The 23,065-nt window shown below is 43.4% G+C and overlaps 1 protein-coding gene across 3 annotated transcripts in view; it reads left to right on the top strand.

Moving 5' to 3' along the window:
* DNAH12 (dynein axonemal heavy chain 12) overlaps positions 1-23,060 on the top strand; it is an 82,620-nt gene extending 59,560 nt beyond the window's left edge. For 2 of the 3 annotated variants that reach the window (XM_077278565.1, XM_077278563.1), the window contains 18 exons: positions 557-749; positions 1,350-1,542; positions 3,034-3,206; positions 5,828-5,968; positions 6,065-6,223; positions 8,159-8,303; positions 8,857-9,007; positions 9,898-10,154; positions 10,353-10,493; positions 10,575-10,712; positions 12,433-12,666; positions 13,129-13,317; positions 14,577-14,680; positions 15,809-16,013; positions 16,673-16,810; positions 18,095-18,186; positions 19,015-19,082; positions 22,167-23,060. In XM_077278565.1, the coding sequence (XP_077134680.1) occupies positions 557-749; positions 1,350-1,542; positions 3,034-3,206; positions 5,828-5,968; positions 6,065-6,223; positions 8,159-8,303; positions 8,857-9,007; positions 9,898-10,154; positions 10,353-10,493; positions 10,575-10,712; positions 12,433-12,666; positions 13,129-13,317; positions 14,577-14,680; positions 15,809-16,013; positions 16,673-16,810; positions 18,095-18,186; positions 19,015-19,082; positions 22,167-22,357 (2,912 nt within the window). In that variant the 3' untranslated portion in view covers positions 22,358-23,060. The remainder of the gene's footprint in view (positions 1-556; positions 750-1,349; positions 1,543-3,033; positions 3,207-5,827; positions 5,969-6,064; positions 6,224-8,158; positions 8,304-8,856; positions 9,008-9,897; positions 10,155-10,352; positions 10,494-10,574; positions 10,713-12,432; positions 12,667-13,128; positions 13,318-14,576; positions 14,681-15,808; positions 16,014-16,672; positions 16,811-18,094; positions 18,187-19,014; positions 19,083-22,166) is intronic. The other variant, XM_077278564.1, reaches the window with a different exon arrangement.
* The last annotated feature ends 5 nt before the right edge of the window (positions 23,061-23,065 follow it).

The following is a 23,065-nucleotide window of genomic DNA, read 5'->3' as shown; positions in this document are numbered from 1 at the left end:
CAGTAAAAATGATATGTAGAGATCTGATGTGCCAGTCATGAGAAATTCAGCATAAAAGCCACATGCAAATAAGGCTGAATGTGCACTGGGGGCGTGTCAGTACACTGGGGGCGTGTCAGTGCATGGGGGCGTGTCAGTACACTGGGGGCATGTCAGTGCATGGGGGCTTGTCAGTACGCTGGGGGCGTGTCAGTGCATGTTGTTGTGTCAGTGCATGGGGGCGTGTCAGTGCACTTGTAAAGCTTCTGCCCCTTGTGCACTTCCAGTCTGATTTGCATATGGCTTTCTACAATAGATTTCTCATGACGGATCCCTGCACAAAAGATATAATCTTTATTGGGAGACGAGTGCTTATACAGCCATACCCTACGTAAAAACATTCCCTTTAAGTATTGTAGTAAAGCAATGTACAAAAATTACCCCTGGGGTATAAGTATTGTGTGGATAAAAGAGCTTTTTTTTTCACTTTCCCTAAGAACAAATGTATTTTTTTGAAGTCTCCGTGTGTGATTCCCGTTTACGCCCGTTGTATAATGAATTGCTTTTGCATTCACAGGCGGCATGGACTGCATCAGACTCGGAGAAACAATCATCGAATATTCTGCGGACTTCAGATTTTATATCACAACGAAACTGAGAAATCCTCATTATCTGCCTGAGTTAGCAACAAAAGTGTCCCTGCTAAACTTTATGATCACCCCCGAGGGGCTGGAAGATCAGTTACTTGGCATCGTAGTAGCAAAAGAGAGGTGAGCGGTCCTCGCCTGTCCTAGGCCCTCTACTGTCTTATGCCGATTCCATTGTCGCAGATCTCCAGTCCTCCGCACTAGTGATGAGCGAACGTGCCGGGATAAGGTGTTATCTGAGCATGCTCGGGTCCTAACCGAGTGTCTTCGGCGTGCTCGAATACTATGTTTGAGTCCCTGCGGCTGTTCGACAGCCACAACACATGCAGGGACTGCCTATTTGTTAGGTAATCCCTGCATGTGGCGAACAGCCGCAGGGACTCAAACATATTTTTCGAGTACACCAAAGTCACTTGGTTAGCACCCGAGCATGCTCAGATAACACCTTATCCCAGCACGTTCACTCATCACTAGTGCCGCTGTGCAGTGGGGGAGGCAACAAAACACAGGAGAGGGTCTAGGACTGGAGGGTGTAGTGTATTTTATAATTTATTAATGTGCTCCGAGGAAGTACCCCATAAAGACCAACGTGCCCCCTGAGAACCAAAACTGGGAAGAATACATGTGTGCAACCGGAGCTTCATTGTGCTTTCTGCTCTGCTTTAGTTTTACTATTATATATATTTATACTTTATATTTACCTTTATACTTTCCTCATTACAGGCCTGAGCTCGAGGAAGAGAGGAACGCTTTAATTTTACAATCAGCCGCCAATAAGAAACAGCTGAAGGAGATTGAAGACAAAATATTAGAGACCTTACAGTCCTCAGAAGGGAACATCTTGGAAGATGAGAGTGCCATTCAGATCTTGGATTCAGCCAAGATCATGAGCAATGAGATCACCAAAAAGCAACAGGTGAGCAAAATGGCTGTAGCTTCTCCCTACACTTTGATTGACAGCTCTCCCTGCGCACACACGCTGCGCACACACGCTGCGCACACACGCTGCGCACACGCTGCGCACACACACACGCGCTGCACACACACGCTGCGCACACACGCTGCGCACACACGCTGCACACACACGCTGCACACACACACGCTGCACACACGCTGTGCACACACGCTGCGCACACACGCTGCGCAGTGAGCTGTCAATCAGAGTTCCGAGGAGGGATTATAGCCGTCTGTAACCATTCCATGTCCGGCGGCTCCCAGAAGTATATGTTAATTTCCTCCTGGTAGCCGCACTTTCAGTAAAGCAGCCAACCAGCATTTTAACGCTATTTACTAGAAAATTAACCCCATATATGCAGGAAAATAGCACTTTTGCACATGACAGGTTCCCTTTAAATGGCCAACAAACTTTGCATAAATCAATAGTATAAGCAAAAATAAGAAATATTGTAATATATCTTATATCAAGAAAAATGCTTCTTTCTCCACTTAGGAGCCAGTTCTCTCCACGTCTCCCATTCCTCCATCTAATAAATTCATCATCCACTCTGAAAAATAGCTACATTTCATCTTGGGTAAAACAATGCAGACTGATTATAGCTACCAGTTGAAGTCTATGGATAGAGGGGGGATGAGGCTGGAGAACAGTGAGCACAGGAAGGAAGAGGGAGAACAGACAGAGAAAAACAGACAGGTCATCCTGCTGTTTTCTAATAATGTTTTATTTCAGTGGTGAATTCACCTCTACACTGCTCATTACTGCTGTATATGTTTTATTTCAGTGGTGGATTCACCTCTACACTGCTCAGTACTGCTGTATATGTTTTATTTCAGTGGTGGATTCATCTCTACACTGCTCATTACTGATGTATATGTTTTATTTCATTGGTGGATTCACCTCTACACTGCTCAGTACTGCTGTATGTGTTATTTCAGTGGTGGATTCACCTCTACACTGCTCATTACTGCTGTATATGTTTTATTTCAGTGGTGGATTCACCTCTACACTGCTCAGTACTGCTGTATATGTTTTATTTTAGTGGTGGATTCACCTCTACACTGCTCAGTACTGCTGTATATGTTTTATTTCAGTGGTGGATTCACCCTTCACTGCTGTATAATATTTTTCATCCTTATGCTGCTTCTGAACATGTGCTACATACAGACTGCAGGAATCCCTCGTGTCTGTGTGCAGTGTACAGGACACATCAAAAGAGTCACTCTACATCACTAGCTCAGAGACAACTGAAAATTAGTGTCTGCAGAGGGGAAATTAGTGAACAAAATGTGGGATACAAGTCATATAATGACCAGAAATTTTATTATTTTTCATGTAGCTTATTCTGCAAAGTCACCCGAAAAGACAGCTTGGAGGCCATAGTAAAGTTGTATTTTTGGATAGTAATTGCTGATTTTCTAGATTTGTATCCTTTTTTGTCTGCTTCTATAGATTGCAGAGAAAACAGAAATAAAAATTGCAGAGTCCAGAGAAGGCTACAGGCCCATCGCCAAACATTCATCCGTGCTGTTCTTCAGTATCGCGGACCTTGCTAACATTGACCCGATGTATCAGTATGCGCTCAACTGGTTTGTCAACCTTTATATCAACTCCATCCAGGACAGGTGAGGGTTCACGATCACACTTGGTGAAATATATATGTGGACATGTATATACAGTTAGGTCCATATACACTCACTGGCCACTTTATTAGGTACACCTGTCCAACTTCTTGTTAACACTTAATTTCTAATCAGCCAATCACATGGCGGCAACTCAGTGCATTTAGGCATGTAGACATGGTCAAGACAATCTCCTGCAGTTCAAACCGAGCATCAGTATGGGGAAGAAAGGTGATTTGAGTGCCTTTGAACGTGGCATGGTTGTTGGTGCCAGAAGGGCTGGTCTGAGTATTTCAGAAACTGCTGATCTACTGGGATTTTCACGCACAACCATCTCTAGGGTTTACAGAGAATGGTCCGAAAAAGAAAAAAAATCCAGTGAGCGGCAGTTCTGTGGGCGGAAATGCCTTGTTGATGCCAGAGGTCAGAGGAGAATGGGCAGACTGGTTCGAGCTGATAGAAAGGCAACAGTGACTCAAATCGCCACCCGTTACAACCAAGGTAGGCCTAAGAGCATCTCTGAACGCACAGTGCGTCGAACTTTGAGGCAGATGGGCTACAGCAGCAGAAGACCACACCGGGTACCACTCCTTTCAGCTAAGAACAGGAAACTGAGGCTACAATTTGTACAAGCTCATCGAAATTGGACAGTAGAAGATTGGAAAAACGTTGCTTGGTCTGATGAGTCTCGATTTCTGCTGCGACATTCGGATGGTAGGGTCAGAATTTGGCGTAAACAACATGAAAGCATGGATCCATCCTGCCTTGTATGGAGCATCTTTGGGATGTGCAGCCGACAAATCTGCGGCAACTGTGTGATGTCATCATGTCAATATGGACCAAAATCTCTGGGGAATGCTTCCAGCACCTTGTTGAATCTATGCCACGAAGAATTGAGGCAGTTCTGAAGGCAAAAGGGGTCCAACCCGTTACTAGCATGGTGTACCTAATAAAGTGGCCGGTGAGTGTATATTTGGACAGAGACAACATTTTTCTAATTTTGGTTATGGACATTACCACAATGAATTTTAAACAAAACAATTCCGATGCAGTTGAAGTTCAGACTTTCAGCTTTCATTTGAGGGTATCCACATTAAAATTGGATGAAGGGTTTAGGCGTTTCAGCTCCTTAACATGTGCCACCCTGTTTTTAAAGGGACCAAAAGTAATTGGACAATTGACTCCAAGGCTATTTCATGGACAGGTGAGGGCAATCCCTTCGTTATGTCATTCTCAATTAAGCAGATAAAAGGCCTGGAGTTGATTTGAGGTGTGGTTCCTGCATTTGGAAGGTTTTGCTGTGAAATAAACATGCGGTCAAAGGAGCTCTCCGTTCAGGTGAAACAAGCCATCCTTAAGCTGCGAAAACAGAAAAAACCCATCCGAGAAATTGCTACAATATTAGGAGTGGCAAAATCTAGAGTTTGGTACATCCTGAGAAAGAAAGAAAGCACTGGTGAACTCATCAATGCAAAAAGACCTGGGCGCCCACGGAAGACAACAGTGGTGGATGATCGCAGAATAATCTCCATGGTGAAGAGAAACCCCTTCACAACAGCCAACCAAGTGAACAAGACTCTCCAGGAGGTCGGCGTATCAATATCCAAATCTACCATAAAGAGAAGACTGCATGAAAGTAAATACAGAGGGTTCACTGCACGGTGCAAGCCACTCATAAGCATCAAGAATAAAAAGGCTGAAAAACATCTAAAAAAGCCAGCACAGTTCTGGAAGAACATTCTTTGGACAGATGAAACCAAGATCAACCTCTACCAGAATGATGGAAAGAGAAAAGTATGGCGAAGGCGTGGTACAGCTCATGATCCAAAGCATACCACATCATCTGTAAAACACAGCGGAGGCAGTGTGATGGCTTGGGCATGCATGGCTGCCAGTGGCACTGGGTCACTAGTGTTTATTGATGATGTGACACAGGACAGAAGCAGCCGAATGAATTCTGAGGTCTTCAGAGCCGCCATACTGTGTGCTCAGATCCAGCCAAATGCAGGCAAACTGATTGGTCGTCGTTTCATACTAGAGATGGACAATGACCCAAAACATAAAGCCAAAGCAACCCAGGAGTTTATTAAAGCAAAGAAGTGGAATATTCTTGAATGGCCAAGTCAGTCACCTGATCTCAACCCAATTGAGCAGCATTTCACTTGTTAAAGACTAAACTTCAGACAGAAAGGCCCACAAACAAACAGCAACTGAAAACCACCACAGTGAAGTCCTGGCAGAGCATCAAAAAGGAGGAAACAGCGTCTGGTGATGTCCATGAGTTCAAGGCTTCAGGCAGTCATTGCCAACAAAGGGTTTTCAACCAAGTACTAAAAATGAACATTTTATTTAAAATTATTGAATCTGTCCAATTACTTTTGGTCCCTTTAAAAACAGGGTGGCACATGTTAATGAGCTGAGACTCCTAAACCCTTCATCCAATTTTAATGTGGATACCCTCAAATGAAAGCAGAAAGTCTGAACTTCAACTGCATCTGAATTGTTTTGTTTAAAATTCATCGTGGTAATGTCTATAACCAAAATTAGAAAAATGTTGTCTCTGTCCAAATATATATGGACCTAACTGTATACTGTATATATAATATTCATGTGTTTGTTTTCAGCAACAAATCTAAAATCCTTGAAAAGCGTCTCCGTTACCTGATCGATCACTTCACCTATAACTTGTACTGCAACGTGTGCCGCTCGCTGTTCGAGAAGGACAAGCTCCTGTTCTCCTTCTTGCTCTGCTGCAACCTCCTCATGTACGTCTTCCTCCGAGCGCCGGCAGGCGGTATAAACTACGGCCACATAATTGTTTGCCATCTTTCACACTGACGTTTTACCCATTATAATTTTAGGGCAAAGAAGGAAATCGAACACCAAGAATTTATGTTCTTGCTTACTGGCGGTGTCGGCCTGCAAAATAATGTTGCAAACCCGGCGCCGGGCTGGCTTCCAGATAAAAGCTGGGATGAGATTTGTCGTGCAAGCGATTTACCTTCTTTTAAGAGAATGAGGTAAGCGTTCTAATAGATCACATCCAACTTTCAGAATTGCATTGTTATTAATTTTGTGGCCATACATCATTCCTTGGTAGTATTCTGCCATCTAGTGGCTACCTCTTGTTTTGTCTTATTTTCATTATTTTGTGTCTCTCATTAGCCTCCCCTTGCTTTCATTGTTTCTTGATTTTAATTATCAACTTTTAATTTTTATTGTATAGTTGCATACCTCAATTAAATATTTATTATATTTATTGTTTATATGCACCTGTTTGATTTCTGATTATTCTGGAGTAATCACTTATATTATATTTAGGCTTGCTCTGTGTGCTCTCATTTATATTGGAATTAGTTTTTGAGAAAGTTTTTCTTAAACTGAAAAATCACTTAGTTATAGAGCGATACTTCCTCACCTCTAACTGCAGCCATTTTATTAGCAACTTAACAAGTGAATTCATGGACCTGTATGGACACTTTTTTTTTTTTAAGAGAATCTTAAAGAGGACTTTTCACTGCATTTTATATGTAAACTGGCCCCATCATGATGAAGTGGTTGAAGATCTAAATAAAACATATTTCTCATCTCCATTGCAGAGATATTAGCTCTTCCATTATAATTAAGGGGGCAACAGCAGTAGTTTTTCACTTGGGGACAATTACTTTTTCCCCTGTTTGCCATTGCCCAATCTGTTATGACCTGATGGTTAAGGAGCCACACTGATATGACCTGGTGGCTAAAACGCAGCATGGGACGAGCTCTGAGGAGGTGGTATCTCTACTGACCGCAGTTCCTAATCCTAACACAAACACTAGTAATAGCCGTGGGATGTTCCTGACTCTCCCTAGACACCTCGTCACAGCCTAAGAACTAACTACCCCTAAAGAAGGAAATAGAAAGCTATCTTGCCTCAGAGAAAACCCCCAAAGGAAAGACAGCCCCCCACAAATATTGGCTGTGAGTGAAGAGGGAAATGACGTACACAGAAATGAAATCAGATTTCAGCAAAGGAGGCCAATACTAAACTTGATAGACAGAGAGAAAATGATACTGTGCGGTCAGTGTTAAAAACTACAAAATCCACGCAGAGTTTACAAAAATGAACTCCACACCGACTCACGGTGTGGAGGGGCAAATCTGCTTCCCCAGAGCTTCCAGCTAGCCTGAATATGACATAGTGACAAGCTGGACAAAAAGAGACATATTTGCAGAGCAATAGAGTCCAAAGCAAATGGACAAACAAGAACTAGCAAAAACTTATCTTTTGCTGACAAGGACAGGCCATATGAGAAATCCAAGGAGAGAACCAAATCCAACCTAAGACATTGACAGCTGGCATGAACTAAAGCCCAGAGCAGGTTTAAATAACAAACCCAGGCAAGGCGATTAGTGAAGGCAGCTGCTACAGCTACCTAAAGGAGCAGCAGTACCACTCGAAACCACCAGAGGGAGCCAAAGGGCAGAACTCACAAAAATACCATTAGCAACCACAGGAGGGAGCTCCAGAACGGAATTCACAACACCAATCATAAGCAGGAGGCAGCATACAGGGTGATAAAAGAAAATGCCACCCAGAGAAGCCAGACCTGGCTTTCTCTGTATGATGGGGTAAGACTGATATGGCTGACAGGGTCAAACAGATGTCACTGGCGTGTGAAGAAGAGCAGAGCTGTGTGTCGCTACAAACACCACTCTGTATCTACCCAGGCATCAGAGAATAATGCCCCAATACCTGGGACAGATGCAGAGTGCTGAATGTGTCCAGCACTCATCGAAGAACTGCAGCATTCATCTCACAGCATGACAGTGCTGAGAGATGAGAGCTGTAGTCAGATGTAGAACAACGTTTGTAATGACTGATTGTTATATTTTTTTTTACATAGATGGTTACTATAAATGTGTTGAGCAATCTATTGTATTTCATCACGGTCTCTGTGTTATTGTATGGACAGGGAACATTTAATTGACAATCCCGATGAATGGCACGTGCTGTATGACAGCAGGGAACCTCACAACGTCCCATTACCTAATCCATATAATGAGAAGCTGAATGAGCTGCAGAAGATGATTATTCTGAGATGCCTCAGACCAGACAAGGTAAGAAATATGAATTGTCCATTGTTTTTAATTGTAGTTTATTTTTACCAGCATTGTTTTTTTATGTTGTTGCCCTATATTTGCTTTCATATTACATTACAAATAGGGGTTATCTGATGAAGAAAGTCCCTTTTCCTATCTCCTATTAGACCATATGGATGTTATTGATAGGAGGGCTCCCACTCAGGACCCCCTTGTACTACCCAGGACTGAGATCTACTACTAATAATAATATTGCTGGCTGCGGAATGAGTTCACTGGGAATCCACCAGTGAGCTCACAATGGCAGTGTGACTAGGAGTTTATAGCTGTCTTTTTCTGAGCTCCTCTCTGCTGATTTGTTACCACAGACCACATCAAAGCTGAATGTGCAGGGACACAAAAGCCAAACAGTCACAATTTTATAATTAAACCCAATTGCAAAAATGATTTTAAACCGATAATACAAGTATTTAAATAAAAAAAAAATGCTTGGTTGTCCACTTTTGGTGACAATTTTGTTGGTAAATATGCGATACTTAGAGCAATGTGTTTCCTTTTTTTGTACTATCAGATGAGCCCGGCCGTGACCAACTACGTGACTGACAAACTTGGAAAGAAATTTGTGGAGCCGCCTCCATTCGATTTATCGAAAAGTTACCTGGACTCTAATTCCACAATCCCGCTCATCTTTGTCTTGTCTCCTGGAGCTGATCCAATGGCAAGTAAGTATATTATATAAAAAATATCAGTAAAAATACAAAAAAAAAAAGCGTATCTGCTATTTCTAAACTACCAAAACCTCCGCACCAGAGAAACACACAGAGCACGGATCTCTCTGTGCAATGTAAACTAAAGCAGCCGTCCTGAGGGACCGACAATGCATATTCACTTTAATGGGGCTGTGCTGTAATACCACATTTAGCCTGAGGACAAGAGTGGCGCTGTTTCTGGAAAAAAAATGTATGTATATATATATATATATATATATATATATATATATATATGTATATATATATGTATATACATATATAATTGAGGGACACGGACCATGAGCTTCTCCTGGGCTCCTCGCTGCACCTGTCCCCGGGACCTCTTTTCCAGCTTCTCAGCCCAGGTTCCAGTCTAGGTAGGCTGCCTGACCTGGGACCCCATACAATGGCCCCCGAGCAGGCTCATCCTCTCCTTGCAACCATTAACCCCGTCTCGCCTGTCCCTATTTCTTCTCTAACCCTGTCTGGACTCATTGAAAGACATATATGTCAGGCCTCCCAGCCTTCGCTGGTCTTGTACTTTTGCATATCCTGTAAGCAAAAGTTCCCGTCGGGTAAACCCGTGGTGAACTGCGCTGTATGGGGTCCCAGGTCAGGCAGCCCACCAGACCATGCTGAGGAGTCCTGGTGACAGGAGCGGTGAGGAGCTCAGGAGCAGCTCATGGTCTCCTATGTCCCACAATGAAGGCTACGAGAAAGACCTTATGGTAAATAGGAAAATCCTCCTTTTTTCTTCTCCTCTATCTCCTCTTTTGGTACATTTTACCCGGTAAATAATGCATTTTTAGATATATCTCTTATAAATAGATCGCTAATAAACAATTGAAACTTTTCTGTTTCAGGTTTGCTAAAATTTGCCAATGACAAAAATATGGGAGGGGGCGACAAGTTCCAAGCCATCTCCCTAGGACAGGGACAGGGGCCAGTAGCTGCAAAAATGATCAAGGAAGCCGCGGCCAACGGGACGTGGGTTTGTCTGCAGAATTGTCACCTGGCCGTGTCCTGGATGCCAACGCTGGAGAAGATCTGCGAGGAGTTCACCAGTGACAACTGTCACCCAGACTTCAGACTGTGGTTAACTAGTTATCCTTCACCCAAGGTAAGAATAATCTGTCATGTATCGTTGTATTCAGGCTCGGACTGGCCCACCGGATAACAGGAAAATCCTCCGGTGGGCCGCCATGCAAGAATACAATCTCCACACAGGGCCAGACACGTCCACAGTGTGCAGACATGACTGGCCTGAGTTTTCGTACAATCTTCTTTGCATTCGACAATCTTTCTCATATGTCCCCAGTTTCCCGTGACCATTCTCCAGAACGGTGTGAAGATGACAAACGAGCCACCGACAGGACTGAGACTAAACCTGCTGCAGTCTTATCTCACCGACCCGATCTCGGACTCAGAATTTTTCAGTGGATGCCCAGGAAAAGAGCAAGTACGAGACTCGATCTAATATTATATGCGACATGGTAGGGATCTAAAGTCTAACCCCGTGTCGTCTGCTTTTTCCTTCCAGATATGGGAGAAGTTACTTTTTGGGGTGTGTTTCTTCCACGCTTTGGTTCAGGAAAGGAAGAAGTTTGGTCCTTTGGGATGGAATATCCCCTATGGATTTAATGAGTCTGATTTGAGAATCAGCATTCGGCAACTACAAGTAATTACTTTATGCTTTATATCACTGTTATAGGGTGACACTATCCTCTTAAAGGGATTCTGTAACTAGGCTTTTGCTACCTCATCTGAGAGCAGCATAATTTAGGGACAGAGACCCTGATTCCAGTGTTATGTCACTGACTGGGCTGCTTGCTGCACTTTTGATAAAACCTCTGTTTTATCTGATGCAGATCTAGCAGTTCTCTGAATGCTGAGCGTTGTGAATCCCCGCCTGCATCACTGATTGGTTGATTTCTGTGTCACTGTTCATAGGCAGAAAGCATCCAATCAGTGGCGGGGGCAAGGTTATACAAAGCTCACGAATATGGAGGACTACATGGCAGCATGTTTACTAATCCTCTAGTGATAATCTCCTGCTGATAAAACAGTGATTGTAGCAAAACTACAGCAAGCAGCCCTGTAAGTGGTACATTGCTGAAATCAGGGTCTCTGTCTATACATTACGCATCTTTCAGAATAGGTCGCAAAGACCGATTCCCTTTAAAAAGGACCTTTTAACAATTTGGGCGTGTTAGAGTAGCCACATCTTAGAATAATGGCTGCAGCGCTGAATAAAACATTGTTTTTTTTTATTTCACATCTCCATTGTGGAGTTTTTATCAAGTACATTTTATGACTGCTATGCTACTATAATCAAGTGGACGGTGGCAGAGATTATTCACTGGGGGTCATTTACTTTTTCTCTTTTCTGCTGCAAGACATCGACAGACTTTCTCTGTGTGATATGGAAAGATCTATAATGACACACAGCTGTCAGATTGCTCCCCTCCCTCTCAAACTGACATTGCTGTGAGATGAGTGCTGCAGCAAGCCTGGGATAAATGCAGTGAGATGTTTGTAATATGTTTAATTGAAAACACCTCTCTGCATTAATCCCAGGCATGATGAATAATTCCCTGATAGTGGGAACAGATTCAGTGTGATGTGTGCGACCTGCTGCAGCTCTCATCTCACAGCGCTGTCAGATCTGCTCTCCTCCTCCTCCTCAAACTATCAGTGCTGTGAGATGCCACACATTACAAACACCTCTCTGCAGTTATCTCTGGCTTGCTGCAGCACTCATCTCACAGCACTGACAGAATGAGAGGGAAGAGAGCATATCTGACAGTGCTGAGAGATGAGAGAAAGCTGAGGATAAATGCAATGAGGTGTTTGTAATGCGTGTTATTACAAACACCTTTCTGCATTTATCCCAGTCATCATTAATAATGCCCTGATAGTGGGAAAAATTCAGTGTGATATGTGCGACATGGTGCAGCACTCATCTCACAGAAAAAGCTGGGTCTGTTCTTCTATGGGGGCATTTTCTTTTTTATCCTACATGTCAGTGCCTGCGTCTGATTGGTCAACCTCATGCAGGGGAAAAAGTACTCTAACGCCCCCTTTGGTTATAGGTGAGAAATATAAAATAGCATGATATTTTATTCCGTTTTGCAGCCACTCTTCCATGATATGACATTTAACATGCTCAAACTGGTGAAAGATCCTCTTTAATACACCCACATATACAAGGGCTATAATGGCAGCATACACCCAGTAGTAGCCTTAAAGTGTAAATTCACACCTGACAGAGTGTGCAGAATTTTTTTTATTTTCATAGTAATTATTATTATTATTATTTATTTATATAGCACCATTAATTCCATGGTGCTGTACATGAGAAGATGAAATAACGTTTTTTTTTTCCTTTTTTATTTCAGCTCTTTGTGAAGGATTATGAAGATGTACCATTTGAGGCCATATCGTACCTAACCGGAGAGTGTAACTACGGAGGTCGTGTGACCGATGACTGGGACCGGCGCCTCCTTCTGACCACTCTGGCAGATTTTTATAATAATGACATAGTGGAAAATCCACGTTATTCCTTCTCTCCAAGTGGGAACTACCTAGCGCCCCCTAAAGGCACTTACGACGATTACATTGAGTTTATCAAGGTGATTGTCAGACGCCACTATACAATGTATTATTATCAGAGTGCTGCTATTAGCAGGATTCAGTAGGATTACTGCGATTTGTGAACGCATACGATTAGTTCTGCCTTCCTGCAGCTATTGGAAACAGTCAGCATGCTTTTTGAAGTTTACACTCTCAACAACTTCTGTCATCTAGTTATAGAGTTCATTTTAACGTACACCACCTGGCCCTAAAGAGTTTACATCCTAGAATGGAAATAACCAAGGTGAAAGAATGTTGTGGGATTTCAGCTCCGGAGCTGTGATCAATTAAAGCAGCATTTTTTTTCCTTCTATAGGACCTTGAAATACCCTCCTTACATGATATCAGCAGAGGAATCTGGAAAGTGATACTACGGGCTCTCCATCTCTAACACTCCGTCCTGTTCTCTTCCCAGAACATCGTATGTGTGACTTTCTTCCATCTCTCTCCCTGTCTGGCAGAGACTCCCGTTTAGTCAGCACCCGGAGGTTTTTGGATTGCACGAAAATGTCGACATATCAAAGGATCTGCAGCAAACGAAGATCATTTTCGAGTCCTTGCTCCTGACCCAAGGGGGAAGTCGTCAAGGAGGGTCATCCGGGGCCAGTGATCACACGCTGTATGAAATAGCTAACGATATACTCGGCAAGGTGAGACCTTATATCAGTCATCAATTCCAATCAAATACCGTATTTTTCAGACTATAAGACGCACCGGACCATAAGACGCACCCCAAATTTTGGTGTGGAAAATAGGAAAACAAAGATTTTTATAAGATGGGGGTTCGTCTTATCGTTCGAATTTAAGGTTTCTTGCCTGGGGGCCGGCGGTGGTAGAGTAGGGTCTCAGGAGGCATGGTCCCTTGCTCAAGAAGTCGGCGGCGGCAGAAGTGGGGCAATGCTGAGAGCCATGGGTGGGAGGAGGCAGTTTCCCAGCGGTGCGATGCTGTGGGCCATTATCCTGAAGCCGTGGGCTGCTAGAGGTGGCGCATGCCACAGCCTCAGGAAAATGGCAGCCTCCGGAGGCGCATGCACAGATTGAGTTCAGCAAAATGGCCGCCGGGAAACCAATGATGCACTCCACTCTGCTGACAACCCCGGGCTCGCAGCATCACCACACTCCTGCCGCCGCCGGCTTCCTCAGTAAGGGACCCTGCTCCACCACCACCGCAACTCCCAGGTAAGCCTGCATTCGGACTATAAGACACATCCCCCATTTTCCTCCCAAATTTTTTGGGGAAAAAAGTGCGGGTTATAGTCCTAAAAATACAGTATACCTTTATTTTCTTCTTAAAGGGGTTTCTGTAAAAACTTAACGAAATTATGGAATGTTATAGATAAAAAAACAAAACACATTACTCAGCCGTTGAATCCAATGCCGATTCCCTGGGGGGTCCACACCTGATTTAGAGCAATGACGTCCCACCCATGAGTCACATGACTGCTGTAGCCAATCACTGGTCTCAGCTGTCATGTACTGACACCAGAGATTGGCTGCAGCGATCACGTGATTATTAGTGGGACATCCTTCGTGCCGGTAATATAGAATGAGATATGTTAGGAGTAGCGATTTCTTTTAAGAAAATGTCATATTTAACGGAAATTTTCCAAACTTGTAAATTTGGGGGGAATACAGAAATGAAATATGGGAAACAGCCAAAAAAAAGTAATCATCGATAACACGACGATTATCCTGAACACAGAGACGATTATAATTCTCGGGTGAGAATTACGGTATTTACTCAGGAAAAGTCAAAATGTGATTTATTTTCTAACATTCCTTACTAATGGATAACTTTTTGTCAAATCCCAGAAAATCTCTTTAAATCTGGTAAAAAATGAAATAAAAAAAATGGCAAAATGAAATAATATTAGTACAAGAAATCCTAATATCGGACGTATCTCTGCAGCTTCCTAAGGATTTTGACATCGAGGCCGCTTTGCAGAAGTTTCCGGTGCGGTATGAAGAGAGTATGAACACAGTGCTGGTGCAGGAGATGGAGAGGTTTAACAAGTAAGGGGTTTTTACGTGTAATTGTACCTCTCGGGGGCAGGGCTGGCACCTGGTGTACGAGTTTTGAGTGTTAATCTCTGCACCATTTCTTGGCAGGAAAACACTGCGTAAAATAGGTGCGTTTTTGCCGCGTTTTTGAAAAATTCTACATAATGATAAATAAAAATAATAATAATTATACTCCAAATATATACATACCAGGATGTACCACCAGGGGGCACACTAATCCTGGTAACATGGCACAGTACAGCCAGGTAATAGTCTCAGTTGGGAGCTGTATTTGCCGTGTTCACACTTGCACTCGTGCATTCCATTTGTCTGGTCCTTTCTTGGGAACATACAAACAGAATTAGGGAGTGTGCACACGTTAAGTATTTAAGGCAGACGTTTATGCACCAAAAACTTGTCTGTTTGCAGGAAAAAAGCTGTAGAAAATATGCACGATTTTCCTTTTTTGATGGGTGAAATCCGCTGCCACGCTGCAGAGTTAAAAGATCAAGGAAAAAATACGCAACATGTGCGTGAGATTTCAGAACTCTCAGTCACTTTGCTGGTGCTGTAAAACGTTGCGTTTTTTTTTTTTTCTTTTCGCAGAAACGATGTAACGTGTGAACAAGGCCTTAGTGTCCAAAACAGATCTTTTCCATAAGCTACACCTTTTCATATTATAAACAAAACACAAAACTGATCCGTTGTAAAACCAAAGCAAATAAATGTATTATAAAGCGAGTATTATTTATTTTGTTTATGTTAAGGCTTACGTGGAATCAGTTTCATTAACTTTCTAGAAATAAAAGGAATTAAAGAAATTGAAAACGAGAGAGACAATAGATAATTCCTCTGTACAATAAGTCAGTATAGCAGATTGTGCTCCTATAGCGCGGATTTATTTCGCCTTGGCGGAGTCTCACGGAGGGGAAAATTGCAGGGAAAAGTTTGATCATTTGCTGTACATGGAGGTGATTGACATTTATTGATCAGCGGCATTTTGCCATTATCGATGGCGTTATACGGCCGGCACAGTGACCAGCAGCCACCTCTCTAAGCATTTATGTTATATTATTATTATTATTATATTGATGTATTTCTCGTGCTCTCACTCAATACATCTTGTCTTATACTTTCCAGTTTAATCCGCACTATAAGGACAACGCTACAGAACCTGCAGAAAGCCATCAAGGGTCTGGTGGTCATGGACTCCGAACTGGAAGCCCTGTCTGGCAGCTTAATCGTGGGGAAGGTTCCCGAAACGTGGGCAAAGCGGTCTTATCCCAGCCTGAAACCTCTAGGAAGTTACGTCAGTGATTTCCTGGCCCGGCTTAGATTCCTGCAGGTGAGTGATCATTGCTGGGACCCCATTCCCTCAATAAATGGGGTCTTTGTGCTGCTGCCTCTTTTAGGCCCCATCTTCCTTAGCAATATCTGATACCTTTGGGCTCGTGCAGAAAACCATAATCGGGCGAGTGCCATCCATCAGTTTGACAGATCGCCCTCGTCCCCATGTTATTCAATGAGGCCGTGCACATGTCTGATTTTTTTCTTCAATGTCTCTCCGAGGGAAAAAAGTCACTGTATGCTCGAGTTTGACCCGATAATCAAATCACACTCGACCATGCAAGTCAATGAGTCTGTGGAAAACATTGGACTGCACTCGGATGACATCTGAGTGCAGTTCGATTTGCAAAAACTGACAGAATAAAGAAGATGGAGAAATTTTTCTCTCTTATCTTTTTCACATCAGATTCTGATCAGAGAGTGATTAGCAAAATTGATCCAATTTTCTCAGATGAGGAAAAATAAACTTGTCTGCACCTAGGGAGGTCTCCAACATAGCCCCAAAGGGAGGTCTCCCCATACGGACAGCATACTCCACTATTGCACCACAGTAAAGCATTATATGATTATTATTAATTTTATCCAATGCTATAGGAAAGAGATCTATCCACCGTCATTATTGATTACATACCGCCATATGTGTCTGGCTTCTTGTAGACCTGGTGTGACTGTGGAAAGCCTCACGTCTTCTGGCTGTCGGGCTTCTTCTTCACACAAGCATTTTTAACTGGAGCCATGCAGAATTATGCCAGGAAATACAGAATCCCCATTGATTTGCTAGGCTACGAATTTCAGGTGAGTTCGCATGAGTACGTTGGGCCTTAAGGATTCATTAAAGGGATTGGCCGCCTTATATGCAATCTACATCATCTATACTTACCAGGTAAATCCCCGGCCTCCCCAGCACAGCTGCTCTGTTGGTCCGTCCAGTCTTTCTTAGGCTCAGATTACCACTGCAGCCAATCACTGGCTTTAGTAGTGAAGGTTGAGTTGACGGTCATAGCGTGACCACTGAGGCCAATGATTGGCTGTAGGGTTCACGTGCACGCATTTGGAATGGGGATTTTTATAAGGCGAGGGTGCAAAGACTGCGGCCCACCATGACATTCCATGTGGCCCCCAAACATTTAGTCACAGAAATGCTCGACTGTGTGCGGTTGCTGCTCATATGTATGTTTCATGCCAAAATGAACCATAGCAGCACGTAAAATGGGACCAAGGATGGGTAAGAACTAATAGTACAGTGTATGGTCATGTCCCCTGACCCCATGTGGCAATCAAGAAAGGAATGGCGGCCATGCATGAGCGTGTATTGTCACCATAGTGTAGCGGTGAACACTCCACCCATTCAGCAGTTTCCATAAAGTAGAATGGAGAACGCCACATACATGAAGAATTCATTTTTAGGGTGCAAACGTAGAAGAAGAACATATTCTCCCATATCCCAATAAGTGGGGAGCCTACTAAATGCAATAAATGTCCCAAATGGTCATTTTCATTTAAGTTTTATTTTTGCTCTTCGTATTGACTCAATCTAACAATGTGACTATCAGACAAAAAAAGAAAAATATATATAGTCATGGCCGAAAATTATTACAATTACATGTGGTTTTTGTTATACACGTTTATTTCTTTTGTGTGCATTGGAACAATACAAAAAAAAATAGAGAGAAAAAGGCACAAAATTGTTGTCACCTTTCCAAAATTGTACTTAAACAACTTTGTTTCAAGCATGTGATGCTCGTTCTAACACACCTGTGGCAAGTAACAGGCAATATGAAAATCACACCTGAAACCAGATAAATAGAGGAGAAATTGACTCAAAGCACGGAGAACAGAAAGAGGAGAAGAAAACTGTCTGGGGACTTGAGAACCAAAATTGTTGAAAAATATCAATAATCATAAGGTTAAAAGTACAAGGTACTCTTTTTTTTCTAGAACAATTTCAAGGGTGTGTAGACTTTCGGCCATGACTCTATAGCAAAGTCAATATATGAAATCCAATGACAGAGACATTGATTTCATGTAATAAAGCAATTTATCATGAACTAAAAGAGCGTTTTTTGTTTTTTTCACCAGGTTCTGCCCTTGGACACCTCCGACACATCACCAGAGGATGGCGTCTACATCAATGGGTTGTTCTTAGATGGAGCTCGCTGGGACAAAGAGAGGTCGGTGACTCCAATGGCTGCACGATTTATACATTGTCACTATATATTCATCATCAAGGATAAAGACAGAGTTCACTCCACCATCTTATGTATGATAGAAAGGCAGACTGACACCACCATGGTTTCTCCTTCGCTTCATTGGGGGACACAGACTGTGTCCCCCAATGAATGGCTCGGAGAAAAGGATTTTACGGTGAGTACACAAAAATCCTGTTTTTTTCCTCCTATTTTTTTCCTCCTGCCTGACTTACTATTTTTGCTGCTGCGGATTCCGTTGATCATATAATTGCATCCACTAGTAATGGAAATTAAAGGAATCTTCCAGGAAAAGCTGATATATCATATATGCCTAGCGTGAGGCATCAGAGGAACGGTGCATAGCTACAGAACGAGATTACTCCTGCTCCCCTCAAGCCCGGCACTCGGCATAACGCAATCACAAAACTGAACATGGAGCAATAAATGAGTCTTCTAGTCCAAATCTTGGGCAGAACCATTTTGATGCTTCAATTGAATTGTCCATCTAAACCTTAGAACCCCGTACAGACCGCAACACCAAATTACCAATTAACAAATCCTCGGCTACTGTCCAGATTTTTTTAAGCTGCAAAGATTCATCCCAAATCCGGGGGTTTCTGGTCGTTACCAAGAAGAACCAGAATTCTGCATTACACCATAATAATACAATGCAAAACCCTCCTGTAATAAGTGATGATAAAACCAATTTTGCAATAACATATCCGTTATCGTTGTATATTAATTAGATGGGTAAAAGGTTGTTTTTTTCATATTAAAGTCCTATTTCTCTCCTTAATCCCATTTTTGCAGTGGCGTACTCGCGGAACAGCACCCCAAGATCCTGTTTGACTCCGTGCCGATAATCTGGATAAAACCAAGTAAGTGACTGATGGAAAGATGTATTATCCATTCAATTCAGGACATTTATACAATACACGGCATAGAAATGTCGGCGATGAGTTGTGCTGGTGATGTTAATCCTTCCCCTGACTCTACTGGGTATGCTGATGAACACAGCATCGGAAATTAGGCCATTTCTTTAGTTTGTACCAACATTGACCATGAAGCTGGTAGTCATCACGTGGATCCAACCTCGGACATGTGGAAACGCCATAAATGTCTGATGGACACATGTGTCACCTTTGGGGTCAGCACCTCTCCTGAGAACGGGCCTGTCTCATGTCATCTTGGATAGAGAAGTGGCCGCACATTCGCAGCTTCCTCTGTTCCCTTCAATTGAAGTTCTGAAACATACCCTCAGCACACTTGCTTGACTTTTTTCAGAACAGAATAGAGAGCTGTATATGGCGAGACACCTCTAAATTACAGGAGGCAGAACCCAGAGATGGGAACGGAACAACCAGCCGAAATGTATAGCATTCAGCATCCTATGGATAGGCCATAAATGTGCAAAATGGGAATACTGAGCTCTCCTTCACTAGGTCCTGTGACCTTACTCCAGCGCACAGGAAGGTTGTGTGCTACAATAAAGGACAAGAAATTGTGGATTATCCTTCACATGATTTGGAATCTGGAAGTCGTCCACAATGAGAACATTACTGTACGCTCCGGATCCAGCTGGCAAATCCGCAGTGTTAGATATAGAACTTTGTCTTAATAGGGAACATATGAGCGACCCTGCAGCTGTTGTCATTAATTCACCCTCCACCAATGTGAGATTAATTGTGTGATTTTTATATTGCTAGGTCAGACGCACATCAAGAGCACTTGAGCAGGAGCACCCACTTCATAAGTTTTCTGGCTACTTTTTGCCCCATCTCCATACATTGCAATTCCCGGTATTGTAGTATAGATTCACGCACATGCATGCTCAGTTAAGCCAAACATGCATATGTTTTCAATGTGGGAAAGGTAATAAGCTATTGTCAGACAACTCTGGCACCAGCTCATTACCTGAAAAAAACAAAATAATCAGTAGTTTTAACCCCTTCGCGCTATTTGATGTATATATCCGTCATGTGTACATGTCACTTTATGATGGATATATCCGTCATCCTAATGGCTTAGTACAATCTCAGCAATCAGCTACATTTGGTAGACTAACAAGGAGTAAACAGAATCAGACTACACAAGGTTTATTTGTTGTTTGTTACCATGGTTACACATTTGTAATCAAGACAAATTGCAAAGTTCTTAAATTTTTCTTTTTAAATGCATTGGAATTATAGAAAAAAAAGGAAATTCCTAGCATAGAAGGCGATGGGGTTATTATAAGATGAGGGATCGCTGTGTTGTGCAGTTTGTGAATTAACTTTATGATCCCAAATAAAAGGGACACGTGTCATCACAGGTCACAGTGACCTCTATGTCGCTGATGTCCGGGACATTCAGGGTCCCTACTGTGAGCCCACTCCTTGCCAATTGACAATTGCTGCAATGACAGACTCTCCTGGTCAGCTGTACACATGGAGCTATACAGAGGATCGCCTCCGGGCTGCTGCGTGCTCACCAGAGATCAGCGTGCAGTTTATAGGCAGAAGTGATCTACATAAGATAACAGATTCTGCAGTACAGAATGTATTATGGTCCACAGCTGCATTCACAGTTCTGTAAGTCTCAGAGCTGAAATCTCATGAAATCTCATAACTTTCTGATCTCTGGTGGTCCGACCACTGTGGCCCCCACCAATCCAAAGAATGGGGCTTTTCCTGGCTGGACTGCGGCACCATTCATTCTAATAGGAGCACGAAGATCAGCCGAGCGCCGCGCTCAGCAATCTCCAGCGCTCCCACTGAGGATGAATGGAGCAGAGTTGGACTGCGGCACCATTCATTCTAATAGGAGCACGAAGATCAGCCGAGCGCCGCGCTCAGCAATCTCCAGCGCTCCCACTGAGGATGAATGGAGCAGAGTTGGACTGCGGCACCATTCATTCTAATAGGAGCACGAAGATCAGCCGAGTGCTGCGCTCAGCAATCTCCAGCGCTCCCACTGAGGATGAATGGAGCAGAGTTGGACTGCGGCACCATTCATTCTAATAGGAGCACGAAGATCAGCCGAGCGCCGCGCTCAGCAATCTCCAGCGCTCCCACTGAGGATGAATGGAGCAGAGTTGGACTGCGGCACCATTCATTCTAATAGGAGCATGAAGATCAGCCGAGCGCCGCGCTCAGCAATCTCCAGCGCTCCCACTGAGGATGAATGGAGCAGAGTTGGACTGCGGCACCATTCATTCTAATAGGAGCATGAAGATCAGCCGAGCACCGCGCTCAGCAATCTCCAGCGCTCCCACTGAGGATGAATGGAGCAGAGTTGGACTGCGGCACCATTCATTCTAATAGGAGCATGAAGATCAGCCGAGCACCGCGCTCAGCAATCTCCAGCGCTCCCACTGAGGATGAATGGAGCGGTCGTGTGCAGGATTGACCATTCCATTATTCAGCCAGGAAAAAGCCCCAATTTTCAGGATCTTTGGGGGCCACGGCTTTCAGACCCACAGTGATCCAGAAGGTATCCCCTATCTTGTGGATTGGGGATAACTTTTACAAGAAGTGACCTGACCATTCTTCCTGGCGTATTCCATTAGAATGATACTCTACACTTTACAATAAAAGTCAATGGGAAGGCTAAAAGGCGCCCCAGGCGAGGGGGGGGGTTTTGCACTTTTTTTTTCATTTCACTGAAAAATAAACTAACAGTTTCTTCATTGATTGCTAAATTAAAAAAAACAGCCAGAAAATGATGGGGACAAAAAACACACAAAAATCATCAGTGAAAAAAACGTTAGCAAGATACTCCAGAAAAAAAGAGCGTTTCCTGAAGTGTCTTCTGCTTCAAAAACACATTTTTGACCACTGAAGAAAGGCGCAGTGTGAACACACCCTAGGACAAAGGTCATGAAATGGCCGAGAATATAAGAGTGTGCTGATCCCTGCTGAGGCCGACCTGACATTCACTAATGCATCATTGTATTCTCCACTTTATTTTCTCCATTTTTTTAGATAAAAAGTCAGACATAAAGAAGACCAAGTCGTACGTGTGTCCACTCTACAAGACCAGTGAGCGGAAGGGCACCTTGTCCACCACCGGACACTCCACCAACTTCGTCATCGCCATGCTGCTGCCGACAAGCAAACCCGTGCAGCACTGGATAAAGAGGGGGGTCGCTCTTCTCTGTCAGCTCGACGACTAAGGAAACGCCATATTGTATTTATTTGTTAAAGGCAGTCAGTCACCACAGACTGTCTTTACCGGTGACCGGCCAGACTGACTTCTCCGGTCACTGATAAAGACAGTCTGGCCGGTCAGAGGGGAAGCCGGTCTGACCGGTCACTGCAGAAGTCAGTCTGGCCGGTCACTGCAGAAGTCAGTCTGGCCGGTCACTGCAGAAGTCAGTCTGGCCGGTCACTGGAGAAGTCAGTCTGGCCGGTCACTGCAGAAGTCAGTCTGGCCGGTCACTGGAGAAGACAGTCTAGCCGGTTACGGGAGAAGACAGTCTGGCCGGTCCCTTTCCTGGCTTCATAGATGTCCCACAGTATGTCATACACAATCTATCTCTAGCGCATGCTTAGTGCACAGATGGCGCCGGTCAGACACCTCACAGCACTGCGCGTGCATCGGAAGTTGTGCTGTGTATAACATATAGAAAATAAAAGCTCATCACTGATAGCAGGTTGGGGATGGCTCGGGGACTTATTTCCTGATGTTAATTTGGATACAGAATTGAATGCATCATACAGACGAGACAGTGAATCTTTTCCTTATACTTTCCTGTATATACGGTATGTCTAAAAATAAAGTCTGAACAATGCAGACAGATCTCCAGAAATACAGTACGATTTATGTTTAAAGTACGTTACAAGTAAAATTTAAAGGGGTTGTTCAGGTTAAGAAAAAGATG

This window comes from Ranitomeya variabilis, chromosome 8, assembly GCF_051348905.1.
Source record: "Ranitomeya variabilis isolate aRanVar5 chromosome 8, aRanVar5.hap1, whole genome shotgun sequence".
Lineage (NCBI taxonomy): Eukaryota > Metazoa > Chordata > Amphibia > Anura > Dendrobatidae > Ranitomeya > Ranitomeya variabilis.
The sequence above is the reverse complement of the archived record's forward strand: the minus strand, read 5'-3'. Positions and strand labels throughout refer to the sequence as shown.